Genomic DNA, 22114 nt, shown 5'->3' with positions numbered 1-22114 from the left:
CAGGGGATTCCGCCGCTCCCCGCTTCCAGGCAGCACTCTTCCCTGCCGCGTGCCTCAGTTTCCCCCTCTGCACTGAGGACGGCAAGGCGGGCGGCCTCCGGGGGTGGGAGGCAGGGCTCCGGGCGCGGGCCCCGCACCCACGGCGCCCAATCCGCGCGCGCCAGCCCGGCCCGCCCCCCGCCCCCGGCGCCGCCGGCCGCGCCAGCCCCCTCCCACCCGGCTCCCCGGGCCCGCGCGCACGTGACCCGCCGCGCGCCCCGCCCCGCCGCCCCGGCGCGGGCTCCCACTGGCCTCGCCCGAGGCCCCGCCCCCGCAGGGGCGGAGCCGGGGCCGCCCCGCCCGCCGCAGAGCGGGGCTCCTGCGTCCCGACGGTGCGCGGCGGCCGGACCGGGCTGGCGCGCGGGCGGAGCCGGGCCCGCGGGGCTGCTGCGGGCGATCGGGCCGGGCTGCGGGCGGCGCCATGGTGAGCGGGGGCGGGCGGCCGGGCGCTCGGGCGGCCGGGGCCGCGGGACGGGAAGGGGCGGCCCCGGATGCGGGGGGCGCGCGGGGCTGCTCGGCCGCGGGCGGGGGTCTCCGCGGCGGGGGAGGGGCCGCCGGGGCGGGGGCGCGGCTTCGGGGGGAGGGTCTGTTCCGGGGGGCCGCGCCCGCGGGCGGGGGTTCTTTGTCCGCTGCGCTGCGGCGAGATCGGGACAAAGGAGGCGGCGGGGGGCGGCGGCCGCTGCGCGGAGAGGGGGGTGTCCCCCCAGCCGATGATGCTCCCACCGCGGCCCGCGGTTCCGCGCCCCGGGCCGGCCGCCGGGCTCGTGGGGACACTTCGGGATTTTTAAAAATAATGGAGGGGGCGGGGGTCCTGGCAGGCCCCGGGTGATCAGGAGGGCGCCCGGGCGGTAGGGGTGGGAGTCCTGGCAACGTCTGGCGCCCCTTTCGCAGGTGGGGAAACTGAGGACGAGCCGCAGCGTTCGGTGCTGGGTTCCGTCGGCGGTGACTGCGCGGCATGGGCATGACTGGGTCTCGTGGTCCCCCGTCCTCCCGCCCTGGGCAGGCGACTGGAGTTGCCTCTCCAGCTGTCGCTCCCCGTCCAGCTGTCGACCCCCGGGCCAAGCCCCCTCCTCCCTCCAGGCTCGCTTAGCTCCTGAGCAGCGTGGGGGAGACGACAGCGTCGCCTGGCGGGGTGAAATGAGACGGTGCGTGGAGCGCGCCTGGCACCGCGCCTGCACGTCGCCCGCGCTCAGCACGCGGGAGCTGCCCGGGCGCTTGTCATCCCTGTGTCCCCAGCATCGAGTCCTCGGCCCCGGCCACCCAGCCTGCCCTGGGTGGGGGGGGGGCGGGGGGGACAGAGTGCAATTCATCTGGTCCCTCAGGCACGGGAGTGGGGAGGTGGGAGTCAAGAATATGACATTTTAGTGTCGAGGTTGAAATCTGGGATTCTGGATCCAGGCTGCCTGGGTTTGAATCCCTGCGCAACTACTCTTGAGCTGTGTGACCTTGGGTAATTGACTTAACTTCTCTGAGCCCCAGATTCTGTGTCTGCAGAGTGGGCGTGGTAATAACTCAACTCGAGGGTGTTTTGAGGCCGAAAGGAGCTGATGTGTGTGAAGTGTTTAGCTCAGAGGCTGGCACATAGTAATCATCGCCAACTTTCGTCAGGCATCTCCTGTTATTACCAAACTTGTTTGGCCAAGTGGGCTGACCCTGGGGCAGCCTGTGTGAATGCCCAGTGGCTGATTCACAGGGTAGGGGCATGAGCCTCAGGCCTGGGCCCCAGGAGAGCTGCACTGACCTTGGGGCATTCCCCGGGCAAGCCCGAGCCAGCTTCCTCTTGTGCACAGGGGAACCTAGGGGGTTCTGGGGCGAGTTTCCTCTTCAGGAGGGGGGGGGTGAGATGGGTGGGGGCTGGAGGAGGAGGTGACATTGGCCGCAGAGCTGGGCACAGCCCCGTGATTGTTCGTCAGCCCTCGGCATCCCCGCTGTGCCTGGTCCTGGCTTTTGGATGGCAGGGACCTTGGGTGATGCGTCCTCGGTCCCAGTGTCTGCTTGGACCTGGCCCAGAGCAGACATTCGTCTGTGCCCTGGTCGTGCCCAGTAGTGCCCCGTCGTGCCTACAATCTTACGTTCCTAATCAGAGACCGGGCAGTGCATGTTTTCGTTTGTGAACTGGGGTCCCCGAAAGAGGCGGACCCTGGTTCGTTGGCACACTCTGCAGATGGCCTTGTTGGGGGAGGGGGCCTGGCTTAACCCCTAAGGGCAGTGCTGGAAGTCCCTGGCCTGGTAAGCGGGGCAGCCCCAGAAGGTGGAGGCTGCAGGGCAGCAGTGGCGAGCTGGCGTCCAGCTGGGCCAGGTGACACTCGTGATATGCCCAGTTAAGCGAGAAGAAGGTGGCAGCGTGTCCCTGCCCAGGCTCGGTGCCCTCCTGGGAGGCAGGTCCCTGGTGGGGGTGAGGGGATCCCGAGGGCTCACTGTCCTCCCTGTGGCACCCAGCAGGCCATGGTGCCTGGTGACAGGCAAACCTGGTGGCCCTGTGGCCCTTCCATTTTCACGTTTCTTATCACTTCTCCTCCTTCCCACGGCCTGGCTGGGGAGATCAGGGCCTCATTCCCATTTTGCACACTGGGAAATCGAGGCCGCTTGCTTGGCTGGGTCACAGCAGCTCACAGGAGCTGGTGGAGGGGTGGGCTGGGCGAAGAGGGGGACCCAGATGTGCCCTGCTGCGAACGGTGGCCCCCTTGGGCCTTGAGTGTGTGGTGTGACCTGTGAAGGGGGGTTAAGGCTTAGTTTGGGGGTCCCATGAAGAGGCAGGGGTGACTGGAACCCCGTCTTACATTAGGGAAGACCTAAGCTGTGGGCCTCAGGGACAGCAGGATGGTGGGAGATGCCTGCTCTCAGCTGGCTGGTGGCTGGGACTGGGACTGGCCTTTGGAACACATTGCTGGGCAGTTCAAAGGGGTGGCCTCTGCAGATGGCGAGGCTGGGCTTCAGAGCTGGTTTTTCCAGGAGCAGTGGTTGAGGCCCGAGGGTTGGGCCACTTTTGGCCCAGGGAGGCAGGACCGAGGGCCCTCAGAGCAGGAGGGGGCAGCGATGGGGGAGGACTGGCCCTGGATGTTTGGGGGTCCAAATGGCCTTGGCCTCCAGTGCCAGCCTTTGTCCTGACTGAGGGAGCAGGCAAGGAGATGCTCCAGAGGTGGTGGGGGAGAGTGGTCTGTCACCCACCCCAGAGTGCCCGGAGATGGCAGGCTGGCCGGTCCTTGGTGCTGGGAAGACCCCTACCTGTGCTCTAATGGGCCGCACTTCTGGGCTCACATCCTGGGCGGTCCACTCCGACTCTCTGGGCCTCAGTTTCCTCGTCTGTAAAATGGGCGTGATAACGGTGAGCCGCCTCAGCCGCCGGGTTCATGACTGCAGAGGATAAATGCTAACTGCTTCGACGATGGTCCCGAGGGGGTCCAGGCTTCCCATGCGCCGTCTGGGCATCTCCCCAGCCTATGCTGCGGCCCACCCTGTCCCACCCCGTGGGCTTTCCTGGATCTGGGGAGAGGTCAGCTGACTCACAGGAGCCCCCTTGGCTCAGACGGGCATCAGGAAGGCCTGGGAGGGGCGAAGCAAGCAGGTGGGGTCCAGTGCAGGCCAAGAGGGTCTGGGGGAAGCGGCCAGTACCCTCAGGCTTCAGGTCTCCCCTGGGCTGTGTTTCTTGGCGGCCCCCCACCCCTGGCCCAGCCCCAGCACTCGTGGAAACAGCTGCCCTCCCCAGCTCAGGCCTGCCCGGCATCTACTTGCACATGTCGCTCCTGCCCCCGCACTCAGGCTGCAGCCTGACCTCCCACGCAGGCTGCCAGCTTCCTGGAGTCTGTTGGGACAGGCATGGGGACCTGTGCCCAGGGTCCCGTAAGTGGCTTCAAGGTTAGGGAGCTGGCTGAGGGGGGCAGGGAGGGAGGGGTGCCAGCCTTGATCAGCGTCTCCTCTAACTCATCACTCTGTCCCCGGGCTTGGAACCCTCAGCAGACATTTCTCCAGCACCTGCTGTGTGCCGATCATAGGGCTGGGGACCCAGCAGCGGGCACAACGGACAGTGCCCTCTTCTTCCAGGCTCCGAGTCCACTGCGGGAAGGAGCCAGCAGCCAGGGAAGACATTCCCTGACCCAGGGGACTTCCAAGCAGCCAAGAGCTCGGGGAAGTCAAATGAAGTCGTGCAAGGAGATGGCAAGTGTGGGGCCGGGGGGCATCTGCAGTCATGGGGGTCTGGGAACACATCCCCCAAGAGGCACCTGCTGAGAAAGTCCCGAATAATAGGAAGGAGCCAGTCACGGGACAGTCGGGGAAAAACATTGCAGGCAGAAGGAACAGAAAATGTGGAGGGCTTGAGGTCGAGGCGGGGGAGGTGGTAGGAAGCTCGGGGAGGCAGGGGGTTCGGGTCCTCTGCCAGTGCCGGGGAGGGTTCTGTGCAGGGCATGATGTGATCAGATCTTTTACAAGATCGGTTCTCAGGAAATACTTGCCGAGCGAGTGAAGGAACACACACACACGCGCGCACACACACGTTCAGGCAAGGGCCCGGGACCTGGCATGAGTATGGCCTGGTCACCTGGCTCTGCCCACCCCTCCTGGCCTGGGGCGGGGGCAGCAGACAGGGCTCTGAGGCCACCACTCCCCTCAGAGGGTCTCTCTGAGCTGGGGCTGCCTCTGCCTCAGTCTCCTCGTTAGTCCTCGGACCGCTGGCATTCCCCTGGACTGTGGGCGCCTCCTGGGCTCCCCGCCACCACCATCCCAGGTCTTGCTGCCGTTGATTGATTTCCCGCTTCCTGCCCCCAAATCACCCCCACTCCCCAAACACACACACACTTCCCCTTCCGAATTGATACTGACTGGGCTTCCTGTCCAGGAGCCTGGGGCGAGGGCAGGTGCCCTGGCAGGCGCTGGACCCGAGAGGTCCAGTGGAGAGAGGGCGGCGGGGAGGGCCGAGGCGGTGGGTGTTCACTCAGCTGCAGCCAGCAGGCTCTCTGGGGGGGAGGGGGTCACTTGTCCTGTCTGGAGGCCTGAGAGGACAGAGCAGAGCTGTGGGAGCTGATAGCAGCCCTGATGGCGGCAGAGGGGCCAGGATGATCTGTGCACTGGAGGGCACAGAAGTGTGCAAGGGCACTCCTGGAGTGCACAGCCCGATGGTGGAGGCGGGTGCTAACCAGATGGCGGAGCTACAGAAGCCAGGGTTGCAGACTGAGGCTGGTGCCCGGAGGGAGGGAGCAAGTGCAGTCGCAGGATGAAGAGACCCTCCTGGACCGTGGCTCTGGAGGGCTTCCCCACCTGAACTGGAGTTAACTAGGTGCGGGTTTCTCTGCCTCCACACTGTGGAGTCTTGGGGCCAGATCTTTGCCGGTGGGGGGCCATCCCGTGCGCTGTGGGATGTTTAGCAGCATCCCTGGACCCTATCCACTCGATACCAGCAACACTCCCACTGCCAGTTGTGACAACCAAAAATGTCTCTGCACATTGCTAAACGTCCCCTGAAGGGCACAGCCGCCCCCAGTTGAGAACCACTGAACAAGGGTAGGAGAGCAGAGTATTTGGGCAGAGGGACCTGCCTGGGCAAAGGCCTGGAGGCAGGAGGGAGCGCGGGGTCATTTTGGCTGGGGGCAGCGGGGAGGGGTGCAAGGGGTGGGAACGCATCGTGTCCGGTCCTGTACGTCACTGTGAGGACTTGGTGCCTTCCCTCCGAGACGGGGCGCTGGCTGCAGTGGGCCCGCACATGTGGACCAGGGAGCCACCGTGAGCGCTGGCAGCGACTTGACGCTGGAGGTGGTCAGAAGGGGGCCGACTCCAGGATGTCGCCCCGACTCCTGCCCAGGACCCCTCTGCAAACGCGGGCGCGGTTCAGGGCCGCACTCCAGGGTCTGCGGCGTTTTCCCAGGGCCTGGTCCCCAGATGGACTTGGGCTTTGACTTGGCTGCCTTTGACCCTCAGGCAAATCTGGCCTTGGGGGCGGGTCGGGAGACTCCTGGTGTGGAGAAGAGTCATTTCTAATCAAGGCTGTGACCGCTCAGGGACGGCGGGTTCCATCCTGTTTGGAGGGCAACCTTCCCTGGCCAGCGCTGTCCACCTGTGTTGAGGTCAGTCTGCTCAAAACGCTGAACTCGGACAGCCAGCTCTGCCTGGGCGCCGGCTTCTGCTTCGGGCCGGCCCTGTGCCCAGGGCGTCACCTCAGCCTCAGAACCACCTGGTTGTTGGTTACTGTGCTTTGCTCCGTTTACAGCAATGCAGGAGAAATAAACAAGTACAGGGTCCTGGGGCCCCGGCGAGCCTGCCAGCTCCAGCACCTCCAGCCTCAGTGGGCGTCACTGGCTGGGCCTGTGGGTGCCACCTAGAGTCAGACCTCGAGTGGGGGTTCTTGTCTTCTGTGCTTCCTGCAGCTGTGCTCTCCTTAGCCCCCGACCAGCTCCATTAACAGGAGGATTCGGGGTTCAGAGAGGTGGAAGCTGTTGTCTGAGGTTACGGGATGAGGAGGTGGCGGTCCAGCATGTATACCCCCTCGCTGCCCCCACTGAACAAGCTGATGTTCCAAGTCTGGCTACCGGGGCCCTCAGCTCCTCACACTCGCCAGCAGGCCCTCTCCTGCCTTCAGAGCCTTAGCAGATGCCCTTCCCCTGCCAGGAACACGCTTCCCCCAGGGCTAGGTCTTCCTGCACGTCCCAGTGTCAGATTGCCTCCCTGAGTATCCCCTGCCCCACTGGCTTAGCATCGTGGCACCCGGTGCCCTGTGTTCGTGGCATGGCATTCGTAGTGAGAGGCGTTGGGTGTGTTGACCCCTCTGCGGTCTGGCTCTGCACCAGGCGCTGAGCTTGGTGAGGGCAGGGCCGGGCTGTCCCACTCCTGCCCTCCCTCGGGCTGCCATCTTCCAGGACCCTGCTGCCTGGCTTCCTCTCAGATGGTATGTGGTGGATCGGGGCTCTCCCCCCGGTGGCTGCAGTTCCCTTGTGGGCAAAGCCTGTCACCGCCCCCCCGCCCCCACCCCAGCCTTTCACAGGTGTTCCGGAAGACTCGGTTCAGCTAGATGTGTTGCCTGTTTGCAAAAGGGGCTGATGTCATTTCCCTGCTTTTGAGTCCCTCATGTCTGGCCATCAATGAAGCACTGCCTCCTTGTAGTTGCTGAGCCGTTACTGAACACCTAGTGGTGTTCCGGAACATTCAGCTGAAGCAGACTCTCTCTCAGCCTCTGCTGCAGGGGGGTTGCAGGTCTTGGGTGCCCCCGTTCCCTGCATCTCAGGCTCCGGGGCTGAGCGGGGGTGACTGAGGGTATGAAAGGTAGTGAAAGAAGGGGACTGGCGTGAGCAGCAAGGACGCTGGTGGCATCATGAACAGAGAAACAGCGAAGGCCAACCAGAGGCTTTTCCCCTGGGATGAGGGCGGGACGGTCAGGCTTAAGAACAGATTAAAAATAGACCCCGTGGAGGAGCCCAGCCAGCTCGCAAGCTGGCAGGGTCCCCAGCAGAGTCTCCGATGTAGCCTCGTCTTGCTTTCTCTTCCAGGGCTCTGGTGTCCCGCCTGAGTTCCAGCCTCGCTGAGCCGGTGCCCCCAAGAGCTTCCTGCCGTGCCAGCCTCCCCGAGCACTGACCATGTCTATTATGGACCACAGCCCCACCACGGGCGTGGTCACGGTCATCGTCATCCTCATCGCCATCGCCGCCCTGGGGGCCCTGATCCTGGGCTGCTGGTGTTACCTGCGGCTGCAGCGCATCAGCCAGTCGGAGGACGAGGAGAGCATCGTCGGGGATGGCGAGACCAAGGAGCCCTTCCTGCTGGTGCAGTACTCGGCCAGGGGACCGTGTGTGGAGAGGAAGGCCAAGCTGACCCCCAATGGCCCGGAAGTCCACGGCTGAGCTGGGACGCGGGGGCTCCTGGGCCTGTTTGCAGCCAGCCAGGAGGCGCGAAACCACGGACATGCCGCCGTTTGAGAGCAAGGCTTGACACTGCTGGCATGGCCTTGCAGGCTTCTTCATCGCATGCACTGACTCTCGGGCTCCCAGCTGTCCCCAGCCGGGACTCGGTGGCCCTGGGCGTGCCCTCAGCCTCCTGCTGGGGCTGCCCATTGCAGGCAGTGGGCAGGCCTGACCTTGCGGGGGCTCACGGCCCCATAGCGCTTTCGTTACTTGAATGTTTAGCTGAGCCTGTTTTTGATGGAGCTACTACTGTAAGGTGTGAACTCACAAACCTGTGAACTGTAAATAGGCCCCCGAAGCACGTCCTTAAGCCTTTTTTGCTGATTTTTTAAAACATTGTATAGAGCACATGGGACTGACCGACCGGACTCACGATGGCTGTGGGGGAGGGTCTCAGACACTTGGCGGGGCCTCTAATGTATATAACACGTGCGTGTGCATGCAGAGGACGTGAGTATCAGTGTCAGGTCTCACGGCCGCCCAGAGGGGGTGCTCTGGGGATTTCTGCTTGGTTAGCAATGGATGAAAGAAGAACCACGCCCCCTCGTTCTCTAGGTAGACTCGGTTGGTCGGTGGATTCCAGTTCCTGTTGATAGTGGAGTTATTGCAAGGAAGCTGCTGCGGCTGCCTGGGAGCCGGTGAAGGACGAGTCAGGGCACGAGTCCCGATGGCTGCCAGGCGTCCTAGTGGCAGAGCAGTTTCTTGCCCCTTTGGTCTTGAGCATGCTGAGCACTCCCCCGGCCCAGTCCCCACCCGCTGCCCCCACCGGGCGTTACAGAGTGCAGGCTCCGCTACAAACCCCAAAGCCCGTGGAGGCGACCTTTCTCTGAAACCCAGTTGGCCCAGGAAAGAGAAAATTGTGCTTTTTGGTTGTTGTTGTATTTAACATTTTCTGCACTGGAGGGCAGGGGGAGGGACTCTGAGGGTTTTCCGCCCCCCTTCCCTTTCTCACAAATTAGCTTCCTTCCTTCTCAGATTGCCACCCACCTGCTGGATTTCGCTTTCCTCAGCGGGTCACCTGGAGGAGAGTCCCCTGACCCCGCTCTAGGAGCACCGAGCCTGTGCCCGTGCACGCGGGGGGCCCCAGGTGGCTCTGACAGCCGCGCTTGGTGGGCTCCGGGGATGCAGGAGGAGAGTGGGTTTCAGGCCCGGGACTTGGTTTTCGCCCAGACGAGGAGTTGGTGGCTCTAGGCCGGGCCAGTGTCCCACAGCCTGCATCTCCAGGGGGACCCTTTGTGTGCTTCAGTGCCCTCGCCTGGATTAGCCCCACCACTGGAGGCACATCCTGAGCTACCCTGACCCAACGGGACTTGTGTGGGCATCCTTGGTGACAAACGGGGACCAGCCCCGGCTTGGCCTAGGAGCGCCGGCTCTCAGCACGGCCAGGGAGCCCCAGGGTGGCTCGTGGCTACCCCGCCCCCCTCCCCCTCCAAGCTCCAGCCTCCGGGTCCGGCTGAAGCCCACTCCTCTGGCCTCATCCGGGTCTCCTCTAAAAAGCATGTTGAACTAATGTCCTTTCTAGAACCCCGAGGAGGGGTCTTAGGGACCACTTATTTAGCAGCATCCACCTAAAGTGGGGGTCAAACAGGAAGTAACAGCTTGGGGAGGGGAGGGGCTGCTAGGGAGGAATCTGAGCTGAGGGCAGGAGCGAGGGACCACGATGGGCTAGAGGGGCCCTTAGGGGGCAGCTGGCATCAAGACAGGAGAGGAAAGGTCTTTGGCCCCTAACTGGGCATGGGCAAGCGCGAGACCAACAGAGGCCTGCGGGCTGGAGTGGGGGACGGGGTGCGGGTGGGGCAGGGCGGCAGGAGTCCCAGAGGTGCCGACTGGAAGATGGGGAGCAGCTCTGCTCTTTAATGAAGGCGGCTCAAGAGGCACGTGGGAGCTCTAGGGTCTTGGACCCATTCCCCTCGCCTTCCAGAACTTCCGAGCCTTCTACCTCTACTTTCCGCAGGCAGCAGCACCCCCTAGGATGTGTGCCCACCCAGTACCTGAGGAGCCCCTGGGACTTGCATTTTCTGTCTCTGAGCCTGGCCCGGGAAAGGACCATGGCTTGGCCGTCACGCTTGCCCTGAGGTCTTTACTGGGCCAGTGAGGTTTTGGTTTTGAAATGATGAAACGTCACTTTCTCCTCCGTTTCTCTTCTCCAGGTCCCTTCTCCCCCTGCGCGGTTGTCGGGACGACGCCTCTGCAGCTTGCAGCAGGCCCGTGGGTGTGGTGGCAGTGCTGGGTCACAGGCGTGGAGGGGCACTCACGGGGTCTCCGGGAGTGGTCGTGAAACTGCCTGTAGAACTGGTGAATGGCCACATAATCGGTTTCACTGTTCCTGTTTATCAATAGCTACTTTTTATAGCATCGACACCAGAGCCGCACACTCAAATGGCTTAGTCAAGTTATGGCCTCTCATTGAATTCGCTCTGAATAGCCTGACTGTTGCGTTTAAGTTTTCTGACTAGTCAGGCAAAATTAATCTTTCATCCTCCGTGTCATCGCAGAAGCGCCAGGAGGGGGAACGGGGAGACACACTGACACTGAGCCACCAAAACAGGGACCGATTTTTCAGACAGATCTTCAAGTGGCCTGTGCTACTGTTTTGTCTCAAAGCTATCAACTCCGTGCAATAAGTGCAAGGGATGTCATCCCTGTTCAATAAAAACTGAGTGACATTCAAACTGATTTTCTAGACCACTGAGAAAATCTTTATTTACAATAAATTTCAATAAAATTTGCATAAATATATTCCCAATGTACAGTTTTCACCTCTGATTTCATGTCATGTTAAATGTCAGTCCGTCCTGTTCTCGTTGCTCCTGTCGGACGCCAGCGTGGCGCTGCCGTTGGAAGGCGGGGTGCTGCCAGGTAGGCGGGGGGCACCTGGAGGTTCCGGGGGGACAGCGCGCGCCTCTTCCGGGGGAGTGGGGCTTTCAGCTCTGTCCTTGCCCTCCAGTTTCCGCTCCATGGTCGCCACCAGGATCTTGAGCCACGTGTTCTCGGTGAGGAGGCTTTCCGAGGCGTCGGCCAGCTCCTGGAGCTTGCGGGCCACCTCCTCGAGCTCCTGCGTCTTCTGCTCGTACAGGGCCTGCAGCTGCTCGCTGTGCAGCTGGAGCAGGCCGTGCTGCCTCTCCAGGGTCTGCTTCTGCCGCAGCAGCCGGTGCTCGTCCCTGCGCGCGCTGGAGAGCCGCGCCTCCACCTGCCCCTGCGCCCGCTGCAGGGCGCTGATCTCTGCCCTCAGCTTCCGGATCTCTCTCTCCAGGTGGGAGATGTGGCCCTGCTGTAGGACCGCCTCGCTCTGGAGACACTCTCCCGTGGGAGGGGTCGCCGAGCTCGGGGGGGCAGGGGCGGGGTCTGAGTGGCGCAGGACGAACCGCAGCAGGTCTGGGAGGGTGATGGGCAGGTCTTCCGGGTATTTCACGCTGAGGTCCTTTCTGGAGAGAAAGGGGAAGGAGTCAGAGACGAGAGCCTCGCAGACACCGCTGGCCCCAAACTGGACTGCGACTGAAGGTCAGGCCACTTATTTCCTCCCAAAAGACATCCCGAGGATTTTACTTACTGAAAGTCAGCGAGGAAAATGTAAATAACAGAGCAAAAAGTTTTCTACAAAGCTGAGGATGTCCCATATGCGCGTTCTGTAATTAAGGTGGCTTATCTCAAATGTGTGTCTGTTCCTGAGGACAAAGAATTCAGTTTCTGTTCACAACCTTCCAGGAAAGACAAGCGCTCCCAGGCCCAAGCCTAAAGCCAGGGACGCAGGGCGCGGGGAGCACGGGGGCAGACGGCCTGTGTGCCGAGAGGCCCGGGGTGTGTCAGGAAGGGCGTCCTGGGGCAGGACTGTCACCCACGTCACTTGTGGCCACCCACAGTGCTTGGTGAATTAGGAAAAACTTGAAATACTCGGCAAGCATTTATTACACATTATCCAAAGCAGGAGTTCTTCACTGGGGGTGACTGCGCCCCCACGGCCATTTTGCAACACCTGGAGACATTTTTATTGCCATGAGGAGGAAGGTGTTACTGGAGCCCCTGCCTTGATAAACAGACCAGCCGAGGGACTTGAATTCAGGCTGCTCGCACAGAATCAGGAGGGAGGGTGACATGAGGCGGGGTATCTCCAGAGCTTTGTTGCCAAGTCCTGACTGGAAGATTCCTTTTTAGAACTTGTCATTTGTCTGACGACCAAAATTTCTACCACAGACACATCTACCCCCGCATACACAATCCAGCTGCAATACATCAAAACCACTGGCTTTATGGACGAGGTGGGCAAACGACGTATGGCTGCCTCGGAACACAGAAGGAGTGCAGGGCGAGAGACTCCGGGGCTGCGGCTCAGGGTTGGGAGCCCCCAGACGAGTGGCACCCCTGCCCCGCACAGCGTCGCCTGCCAAGGGGGTGGCAGGAGCATCCTGGCCTTGCAGCCTGCCCTCAGGATGAGGGGAGCCACCTGCGTGCTCAGTGAATGTCAGCTCAGGAAAACCACGTTGTTTTTTAAAAACCAGCCAGAAACCACTCATCAAAGCTGCCGCCCTCTGCACACAGAGCCAGCGGCCAAATGCCTAAGACAAGGCAGAAGGTGTGCTATTATTAACGGGTCAGCCTCCCTTACGAGCTAAGAGTCACGGGGCGATTAAAGTCAGACATGTCCCATTTTATCCAACACTCACGGAGACTCTCAGTACAGGGAATAATTGCAAACATTTCTGGGGTAAGTGTAGAACCATGCCCTCCTTTAAGCACCAAAGTTTTCTTAACGAGTGAGCTTTCTTCAAGGGGGGCCTCCCAGCCATTCAACCGACAACTAAAAAGCTCCTGGAGCCTGCAGGCCAGCCCAGTGGCACTGCAGTTAACTGTGCACGTTCTGCTTCGGCAGCCTGGGGTTCGTCAGTTCGGATCCCGGGTGTGGACATGGCACCGCTTGTCAAGCCATGCTGTGGTAGGCATCCCACATATAAAGTAGAAGAAGATGGGCACAGATGTGAGCTCAGGGCCAGTCTTCCTCAGCAAAAAAAAAGGAGGATTGGCAGCAGTTAGCTCAGGGCTAATCTTCCTCAAAAAAATTTTTTTTCAATAAATAAATAATATAGTTAAAGACAAAAAAGCTCCTGGCCACTGTACAGTGTGTGGGAGGAAGGACAAGCAGAGGCTGGACCTGCCACCAAGTTCTGTTCTATTAAGAGCTGGCCTTAATAGGACAGAGAGTACATGTAATCGCCCCCAGGAATGAGCTGCCCAGACGCCTCAGTGTGTATCTGGACAGAAAATGATATTTGTAAGCGTGCTATTTCAGACTTCCTCGAGCAGTCTCCGTGAATCTACCTAATGGGGATGCTAAAGTGTTTCCAAGCTTTTTAGAAGTAGCAAGGACAGTGTCAACACATGCTTCCAAAACAGTGCTCATTTCAAGTGTGGTGGCAGAAGGTCCCCCTGTCTACCGGACTCTCCTCTAAATCCACTACGCGCACATTTAAATCTTTGAAGCATAGGGTCAAGTGTAACAATGACAAATCGGGTCTAAGGGTCTACTGCACAGGCGGGGCAGCCTCTCTACAGGAGTTAGGTTCTCCCCCGGGGACACATGACAACAAACCCCTCTTCAAGCTCCCAGCCCAGGGCAGGGCCAGAGCAAAGTCACACAGAGAGTGTGGAAGGAACAGCCGCTCTAAGATGCCCCGGCACATGAAGTCGGCCCCGCCAGGAGCAAGAGGAGGCCCAGGCCGCACACTGTGGCAGAGGACAAGCTCTTTCATGTGGTTTCTCTCTTTCAAGGTTATAAAGTCAGATGGGCTTGCTGTGGACAATTTGCAAAGCATGTAAAAAGCATACGAGATGCTTCCCCCGGGTCACCTGTAGACCTCACTCCTCCAAAATTATCACGTCCACATCCTGACATCTTCCCTTCTGCACACGTTGTAACCCAGTGCATACGCAAATTTGTATTTTATCAAAACACATATGTACTTTCCAGTAAAAATAACATAAGCACCCGCACGTGAAAAAAGTCTTATCACGTGTAATCCAAACGGCCTTTTTCATTTCCTCTTCTGCCAGCTGTCAGCTCATCTCCTTGCCCATTGACCCTCTGAGCAGGCTGAACCTTCAGTGTGGACCAGCTCACGAGGAGCCGAGTTCACTTGTGACTGCCACTGACCTGCAGGAAAGAACAAGGCTGCTCCAGAGCAGCCAGAATGTGGTTCGCCAAGCTTTCCACCGAAACAGAACTTGACAGTCCGCTCACACTCAGTACTGACATTTCTGACCTGTCAACTCAAGGAAAATGGTAAGGGGCACAGTGAGCAGCAGCGCGGGGCCTGGACAACGAGCTCATCTCCATGCTGACCACACCGGGCAGCTCGGGAAGGCAAGGCTCTCAATCCAGACTCGGGCCCCCAAACACACACCCCCCGCCACCAATCCTGTGTGTGTCTCCCAATACACATTCACGTATTCTAGCTGCTGAGAACTTCTTCATGCGAAGGCACGGGTGGGGTGTGATACTTTTCCAAACTATGTTTGGAACTCGAAAATTACGCTTCATTGAACTTCATGCCCAACCTCTGTTGCACAGAGATGAAATTGCTAGCGTTACTGTCCACGACCTTGACTGTGCAGCACTCCAAACGCTTCTTAGAAAGAAGGCTCGACAGGACACAGTCAGCAGCAGAACGGGGTGAGTCGGGCTCTGTTTTTAGTGCATGATTTGACAAGACCCTACTACCACAGGAAGCATTCCAGCAGGAATTCTTTGAGACAAAGAGGAAAAACCAAGGAAATGACTCAATAGATATGAAGGAAGTGCTCTCCTAGAGAAACACAAAAAGCATGGCAGTGGCTGTAATAAAGGGGAAAAGAGAGCACAGGAAATTAAAACAGTAAACGTCCCATGTGTGAGTTAGGGACCCCACTACAGTAATCCTACAAAAGCCTTTCCCTGTAGAGATACTATCAAAGCCACATGACTGGGTCCCCAAGGACGCAGCCTTTTAAAAACAAAAGGGGTACACCTGAAATTTACATAATGCTATAAGCCACTGTGGCCCAATAAAATAATTAATAAACCAAAACAACAAAAGAGCATCTGTAAAAAGGGAGAGAACATCTGGTTTATCAGGCTTTAAAGGCCAAGAGTTAATTTCCCTTTCTACCAAAACATCCGCATCCACAGTCTCTAACTGCCAAGTCTGCGTGCCCAGTGCTAACGCCCCAGCCCTGCTGGCTGGCCTTTCAGGGTAGGTGCTGTAATCACCGAACCTGGAGTCTGGCGTAGACACGCGGGAAGAGATCAAGGTGACAACCCATGGCCGACGTTCCCAGAAGGCTGCACACGTGGGGAGAAGGCTCCTTGAATCCCAGGGAGGGGGTGTGGGGGGTAGGAACCTCCGTTTCCTCCTTGCACAAGGGGGACGAGGTGCTCCTTGGGAGGGCTCAAGGAGAAACGACACACGCGAAAGCCTGGGGCGGGCCTGACGCCCGTGAGGCTCAGCAGACAAGCTGTTGTTTTGTGGGGCTCTGTGCTGTCCATCTTTGCATCCACTGCACGCCCCTAAGGCCCGGAAAGCGAATGAGCGCCGATGGCACATTCAGGCTCCTGTCAAACACACTCTGGGAGAGGCAAACTTCTTGCAAACGACCACCACACCCGACATGGGGACACCGAAGCCCTCCGACCCTTGTCTCTCATAACGGTGCATTTTGTGAACAATACATTTTATTCAAAATGGTTTGGTAATAACTAATGATTTATATTTTACTTCTGTGAAGTATCTTAAACCCCTTTAATTTTCAGCAAAAGACTCCCATTTGCCCAAATACTGAAAAAATTCAGCGTTACCTTTTGCAAGGAAAAAATAAGACAGTAGGAAGACGGTCAACCATAAATTCCCAAGGCAGATCATTCTGAGATACATCAATCCTGGCAAAGGGAAAGAACAGAAAAAGTAAAAGATTAGCACAAGAAACTCCAGGCCAAAGGAACTTCCTCAGCAACCGAAGCGCCTGGAGCACGTCTGCGGCCGCACTGCCCAGTGGAGGCAGCACGGATGCCTCGAGCACGTGCACGTCTCCGCTCCACGTCTGAGTGGGAACGCCACGTCCTGAAAGCAAAGATGGACTTCCAGAAGAAAGGCCTCTGTGGGGCCTTAGAAGCAGCCGGCGCACCTCACAGGGCTCGGCAAGGCCTTCAATTTTGGATCAGCTCTGGGAAGAGAGAGGCAATCACTGCACAAAACACATCCAGCCTCTCTGAAGACGAAAGCAAACTGGGAAAGAAAGATTACACTCTATTTTACACTTTGTAAATCTGGTCGGAGGGCAGAAAGGGTGTATTTTCTTAGATTTCAGATTAATTTTCTAATACAGAAGATGACATCTGTGCTAAATTACCCAACCTGTGCTTAATTACTGATGAATGCGGCGGTGGCCTCTCCTGCAGCTGACACCGAGCTGGGCATGCAGCAAGTTCCCCTGCCCCCAGGGGCTGCTCAGAGGGAGCAAAAGAATATGCTAGAAGGAGGGAGCAGCCTGAGAAGGGCGGCTCAGTCAGGTGGCACCAACGTCGATACTCACCAATAGCACATACAAAAGATGGAAATGTTTTGAATTATTAACTTGATGGAAATTTTCAGAAAGTATAATGGCGGGGAAGGGGGGATCCATGCCATGTATGTGTCCACAAGGATGAAATTCACTTTAAAAAAAAATGATGTAACCAAATCATAGTGGTTTTTAAACAGCTTTATTAACGAAACGGCACTCCCGCCTCTGCCTGTGACAGCCTCCCTAAGACAGGAGAGCTCCATTTTTTAAACAAGTGGTGCCGGACACTTCATTCTAGAATCAAATGCTTTTCTCTCTGATTTTTACTTTGAAAACCAAACCGAAAAATTAAAAGAACAACATTTGTAAACATCCACTCAGAATTCCACGGTGCTGACTGGGACCTTCTTTCTGGGGTTCTCTTTCAGGCCTGGGGTATAGGCCTACATACTGTTGAGAAAGTAATCATATATTTCATACTCTACTCTTTTCAATTAATTACATGAAAAGCATTGTTGTAATCAACGGGTAAAATTCTCATCAAACGCCCAACCATAATTTACTTACCCATTCCTCTACTGTTGGACATAAATAATACTACCACTAGCTCACGCTCCTCTGGAAGTCTTATTTCCTTAATTCCCCAAAGCAAAATTAACTGGGTCAAAATCTGTAATTTCTTATAAATGTGGCTAAAACGCTTTCTAAAAAGGTTATGCCAATTTACTTATTCTATTAGCTACATGTGACTGTACCAATTTTACTTTATCAAGATTCTGTCACTTAAAAGCATCTGTTAATTTAATAAGTGCAAGTGACACTTTGCTGTTGTTTTACATTCATCAGATTATAATCTCTCCACTTGTTTCTTTACTCTCTCCTCTCACATGAAAAACCTGTTCATGTCCCTTCTTCACACTGGAGTCTCTCTCACATGTTTCTTTCTCTCCCCGCAAATTTTTTTTTATTGCGGAAAAACATACATAACATAAAATTTACCATCTTCACCATTTCTGAGCATTCGGTTCAGCGGGAATAAGCACCTTCACACTGCTGTGCAGCATCACCACCCTCCAGCTCCAGAACTCTTTCATCTTGCAAAACCGAAACTGTCCCCACTGAACAACAACCCCGGCTCCCCTCCCCCAGGCCCTGGCAGCCACCATCCACTTTCTGTCTCTGTGACTCTGAACACCCCAGGTGCTGCACATAAGCAGAGTCCTAGAGTATTTGTCCTTTCGTGTCTTATTGAACACGCTGATAGGAACCAATCTTACCTCTTCATTTTCGGAATGAGGGGGAGACACGGCCTGGGGGAGAGACCTGTGGCAGGTCCCAGGGCCGGCTGGCAGCATCTCAGGGACCGGCCCCCTTTTGCTGGGCCGAGGCCCGGGGCCGTGCAACTCTGGGGGCGCCCTTCCTGTGGTGTTCCAGGATGCTGGCCACTTCGGGCTGTCCCAGCAACCAGGTCAGCAGTACCCCCACAGGACCGCACTCCCCCCTCTGAAGTCAATGAGGGTAAAGGCACTCAGCACCACGGAAGGAACGCTCAGCACTCATCAGGAAAACTTCGGTTTCAATGACGTTTTGCTCACACTTTAAGCTGACAATTCAACCAAGTCTTATCCGAGGTTAATGAGAAATGGGCAGACCCTGGCAAACCACACGGCCGAGCTGCAAGGCAGAGCGAAGACAGGCACGCGGCCCGAAGCGCAGCCGAGCGAGCCTCCTTACCTCGCCACAGTGAACGTGTCCGCTGGCAGGAGCCGAGCTAGCTGGATGAAGACGTGATTGAGGGCCGGACAGAAGCCGCACCACTGTGCATAGTAAAGCAGCAGAACGTCCTGCGGGCAGGGGGACACGGCTGGGACCGGAGCCGGGACAACGGGCTCCGCACGTCCTCGCTGTGCTTACAACCCAGCAGGCAGTGGATATACGTCGCTTAGGTGCAAATTACAGCGAAAAAACGGAATCTTTAGATCTTTCCAATTATGTGCTTTCTTAAGGACTTTCTGCAATCAGAAAACCCCCCACGTAATTCACGCACGCTCTGCAATGAGACTGCGTGGTTCATCTTCTATACTTCAAACTAGACACTCCCCACCAGCTGCAGCTTAGGACAGTGTTTCAACAGGGGCAGATGCGGGATGCTTGGCCCTCTCGTGGCTCCATACCTGCTTCTGAAGGACTACTTCCCAAAACGTATCAGTCGTCACTTCGGTGATTAAATGCTGAGAAGGGAACTGGGCAGAGCCACTTCCAATGAGATGCCTTTTCAAGGGGCTGTGGAGAACGCTGAAGTTTTGAATAAAAGACTCTAAAAATAAAGAGAAAATGAGATCAACCCTTCTCTGAGTACACGGAGAGGAGCTGGCCTACTTTACTCTCTACGTTTAAAAAAAAATGGGATGGCTTCACAGGCTCACATTTTTAACACTTCCCCTCCAGGCAAAGCCCGGCACCAAGCCACCCCGGGTGGTGGCAGGGTTAGCTCCCTCTGGCAGCAGAAGTCAGCAGACAGTAAGGAGATAACCAACGCGACGCAGGGCCAGAGGCTCTGAGACCCACTAGGAATTCTATCCTATTGTTTTCTAAGAGGACTGGTGCACAGAGAGACACCTGGGACTGTAGAAATCATCAACATGCCACAATCTTTAAGAGATTTCAACCTCCGAGAGCTTCAAGCAGAACTACAAAGGCAGTAACTGCACAAGCTGCGGTGACGTGGGACGTGTTTAACACATTAATTCAAGGACAAGGAGCTACAGTTTTTGTTTCCTTTATTAAAGTTCTTCAAGTTTCTTTCTTAAGAAGTTAAGAAAAATAAACTCAATTATATTTAGCAGAAAAACACATAAATAAAACTCATAATAAATCCAAAAACCTAACTTGAACCGACAGTTTGAGCCTCCCCACAAGCTCCGCTGTCTTCAGATCCCTCTGCATCATCTGAAGCAGCACTAATCTGAGTTTCACTTCTTTCTCTTTCTTCTCGCTCCATTTTGAGGTCCTAATGAATAATGAAATGTTCTGCTGAGGGAGGAGGAAGTGAAGACTGTCATGTGAATACTAAAGAGAATTCATTATCACCATCTGAATAACACTTAGTTGGCTATGTTTTTGAAACATAAAACCAAGAATTCTTTCCTAATCTGAACGAACCCTAAATTCTCAAACTGCCTCCGATACAGCCGACTTAAGAGTCGATTCTCCAAACCATCAAGGACACATCGTAGACTTTTTTTTTCTTTTACAAGGACCCTTACAAATTTTGTCACCAACTACAGGACAAAGAACAACTGAGCTAGATGTTCCAGAGCAGGCACAGAAGATGGAAAGAAATCTGAAGAAGCTTCCTTCAGATGACCCTTACGTTCAAAGTGAACATGTTATCAGCTCAGTGATGGAGTATTACCGAACAGAATTCTGGAAAATCCACTAAACACTAACTTAAAAAGCACAGGCTTGTTTCATTGTAAGAAAACTCAGTACACCAAAATGTCACTTTAGAAAATGTGAACTGGAAGCAAGTGGTAGCACCAGTAGAGTATGCACTTCATAAAATGACTGGTCACAGCTTCCTTTAAACACTCAGGAGTGTTTAATTATAATATATAATTCCACATAGAAAAAAAAAATCACCATTTACATAAGCCCCTTCCAATGTGTCCACGGTAACAAACAAGCTTCACCTGGCCTTAAAGCCATCGTAAGACGACTCTATCTAGAGGCTTTGAGTTCTTGCTTTCACACACTCTGAAACCTGACAATCAAAGGCTCCCCTCCCACCGCATTCCTCCTGCCTCCAGGCGGCAGACACTGCCTTGCCCCCGTGTTCCCAGCGAGGCAGAATTAACAGGGCCTTTGCATTCGCACCTCCTTGTGTGCACATCGAGGCCTGGGAACAGGACAGTGTGGGTTAGTTCACCGCTGCTGCCAGCCCCAGGCGCAAGCTCTGGGGGACGTTCCCACAATGGGGTCTGACCCCCAAAGTGGTTTTCGCTGGTTTGCAACCTGACGCTTGTTTACTGCACTTGACACTCGTTTCTTACGATCTAGGCGTCGAGGTCACAGCATCCCTGCTCAAAGCGTCATGCAACAGCAGAGCAAATGAGGCCTGGTGGCCTTGAAACTTAGACATTTACACCTGCGAAACAAAAAGGGAGGCCAGGCTCTATCGTCTCAGGCTCCAGGGAAGCTGTGTAGGGGCTCCCGTGCATCACCCCGGAACACCCCTGCAGCTCTGCACCACCCCGCCTGTCCCCCCACCACCTGCAGCTCGCTCCACCTTAGAAGCGTGACAGAAGCGGCCGATCTGGACCGGTGGACTGGTCTTACCGTCCAGCGGCTAACTATCCAAAGTTTGGAGTTAGGAGGCTTCTGTTCCATTTAATAGACAAAATTAGCTTCTTTTAAAATTACGACCAAGCACAGCCTAAAGATTTCACAGGAGCTAGAGAGCTGCATCAGCCCACGCTAAGGAGCCTACCCAGAAGTTAAGCGGTGCGGAGCATGCGTGGGGAGAGCCCGCAGTACCTAGGGTGAGCTTCATGAGAGCCTGTTTGGGATCCAAGATATAGTGAGACTCTTCTTTCACGTCGACGATCGTGGCGAACTCCTTCACCCGAGCGGCGCTCGGCGCGCCCAGCCTCTCTGCGTACAACCAGAACAAATTCGAATCCAGCAGGTAGATGTTCAGGGTCTTGTTGGTCCTGCAGCTCAGGCCCGTGAAGTCCGTGCTACGCACGTCTGCTTCAGGAAAGAGGTCCCTGTTCTCCTCAATGTGAGGAACGGAGCTCGCGGGGCCCACCTCACAGCTCTCCTCCAGGGAAGAAAACGCAGTGGCCGGGCTCTCAGAGGCATCGCGCTCAGACCCAAGGAGGCCCGTCATGGCCCTGCTTACGGTCCTGCAACACGCAGTGTAGTACCTGAAAGGGCTGTAGGAACTGAGGAAGTTGCTGCACTCCGTGCTGCCCGACGCCACCTGATGGAAGGTCTGCTCCTTGAGGTAGAAGGAATCCAGCGCGGCTGCCATCTCGAAGAAGCTGCACCGCGGCGTGCTGATGGAGCCCGGCCTGATGACCCGAGCCGTCTGGTTGACACACAGTTCACAGACATTGCGGGTCCTGGAGAGCGAGCGCCACTGGGGCAGCACCACGGTGTTACAGCAGGGGGACGCTGCGATCAGTGGTGGCTCCGGCAGCCCGACTGGGGACTCAGGTGCCAGGGAGCTGAACACCGGGGCATCCACCCGCCGCAGGTGCTGAAGGAGCCGCTCCACCACCTGGTCCCTGTGACAGTTGTTGTACTCCAAGGCCACTTCGGTGATCTGAAACACAGGGTGGAGCTCGTGAGAGGCGTGGAGATGACTGAGGGAGAGACCCCGTAGCTTGAGGCCTGGAAAGCATCCTAGCCTGATCCACAAGAAGGAACCCCGGCTGGAAGCACTGCGTCCCACAGGAGGCCATCACAGCAAAAGCGATTAATAAAGAGGCGTGGGTTACTTTTCAGGACATGTCACTCTGTTACCAACAGTGAACCGGTAGCTGAGAGCCAGCAGGGTCTTAGCGGTGGACGTCTCAGTCTACCATGCGACAAGCAGAAAGCCGGGGAGGGGAGGCAGCTCACCCCACACACACAGCCAGGGAGGAGAACCGGAAACA

General features: G+C 56.7%; 2 protein-coding genes across 6 annotated transcripts in view; one reads left to right on the top strand and one right to left on the bottom strand.

The window, feature by feature from the left end:
• The first annotated feature begins 323 nt into the window (after nt 1–323).
• Nucleotides 324–10661, top strand: SNN (stannin). The gene is made up of 2 exons (XM_070566737.1): nt 324–463; nt 7512–10661. Exon 2 carries the CDS (start codon nt 7599–7601, stop codon nt 7860–7862), a length of 264 nt encoding a protein of 87 aa, XP_070422838.1. The 5' UTR covers nt 324–463; nt 7512–7598; the 3' UTR covers nt 7863–10661.
• TXNDC11 (thioredoxin domain containing 11) overlaps nt 10599–22114 on the bottom strand; it is a 55222-nt gene continuing 43706 nt past the window's right edge. For 4 of the 5 annotated variants that reach the window (XM_070566732.1, XM_070566734.1, XM_070566735.1 and 1 more), the window contains 5 exons: nt 20988–21780; nt 18626–18768; nt 18186–18295; nt 15748–15828; nt 10599–11347 (listed from right to left, as the gene is read on the bottom strand). In XM_070566732.1, coding sequence (XP_070422833.1) covers nt 10708–11347; nt 15748–15828; nt 18186–18295; nt 18626–18768; nt 20988–21780 — 1767 coding nt within the window. In that variant the 3' untranslated portion in view covers nt 10599–10707. Of the gene's footprint in view, nt 11348–11472; nt 11588–15747; nt 15829–18185; nt 18296–18625; nt 18769–20987; nt 21781–22114 lie in introns of all 5 variants that reach the window. The other variant, XM_070566733.1, reaches the window with a different exon arrangement.

The sequence above is a fragment of the Equus przewalskii genome, chromosome 12, assembly GCF_037783145.1.
Source record: "Equus przewalskii isolate Varuska chromosome 12, EquPr2, whole genome shotgun sequence".
NCBI lineage: Eukaryota > Metazoa > Chordata > Mammalia > Perissodactyla > Equidae > Equus > Equus przewalskii.
This window is presented reverse-complemented; position numbering and strand designations above follow the sequence as displayed.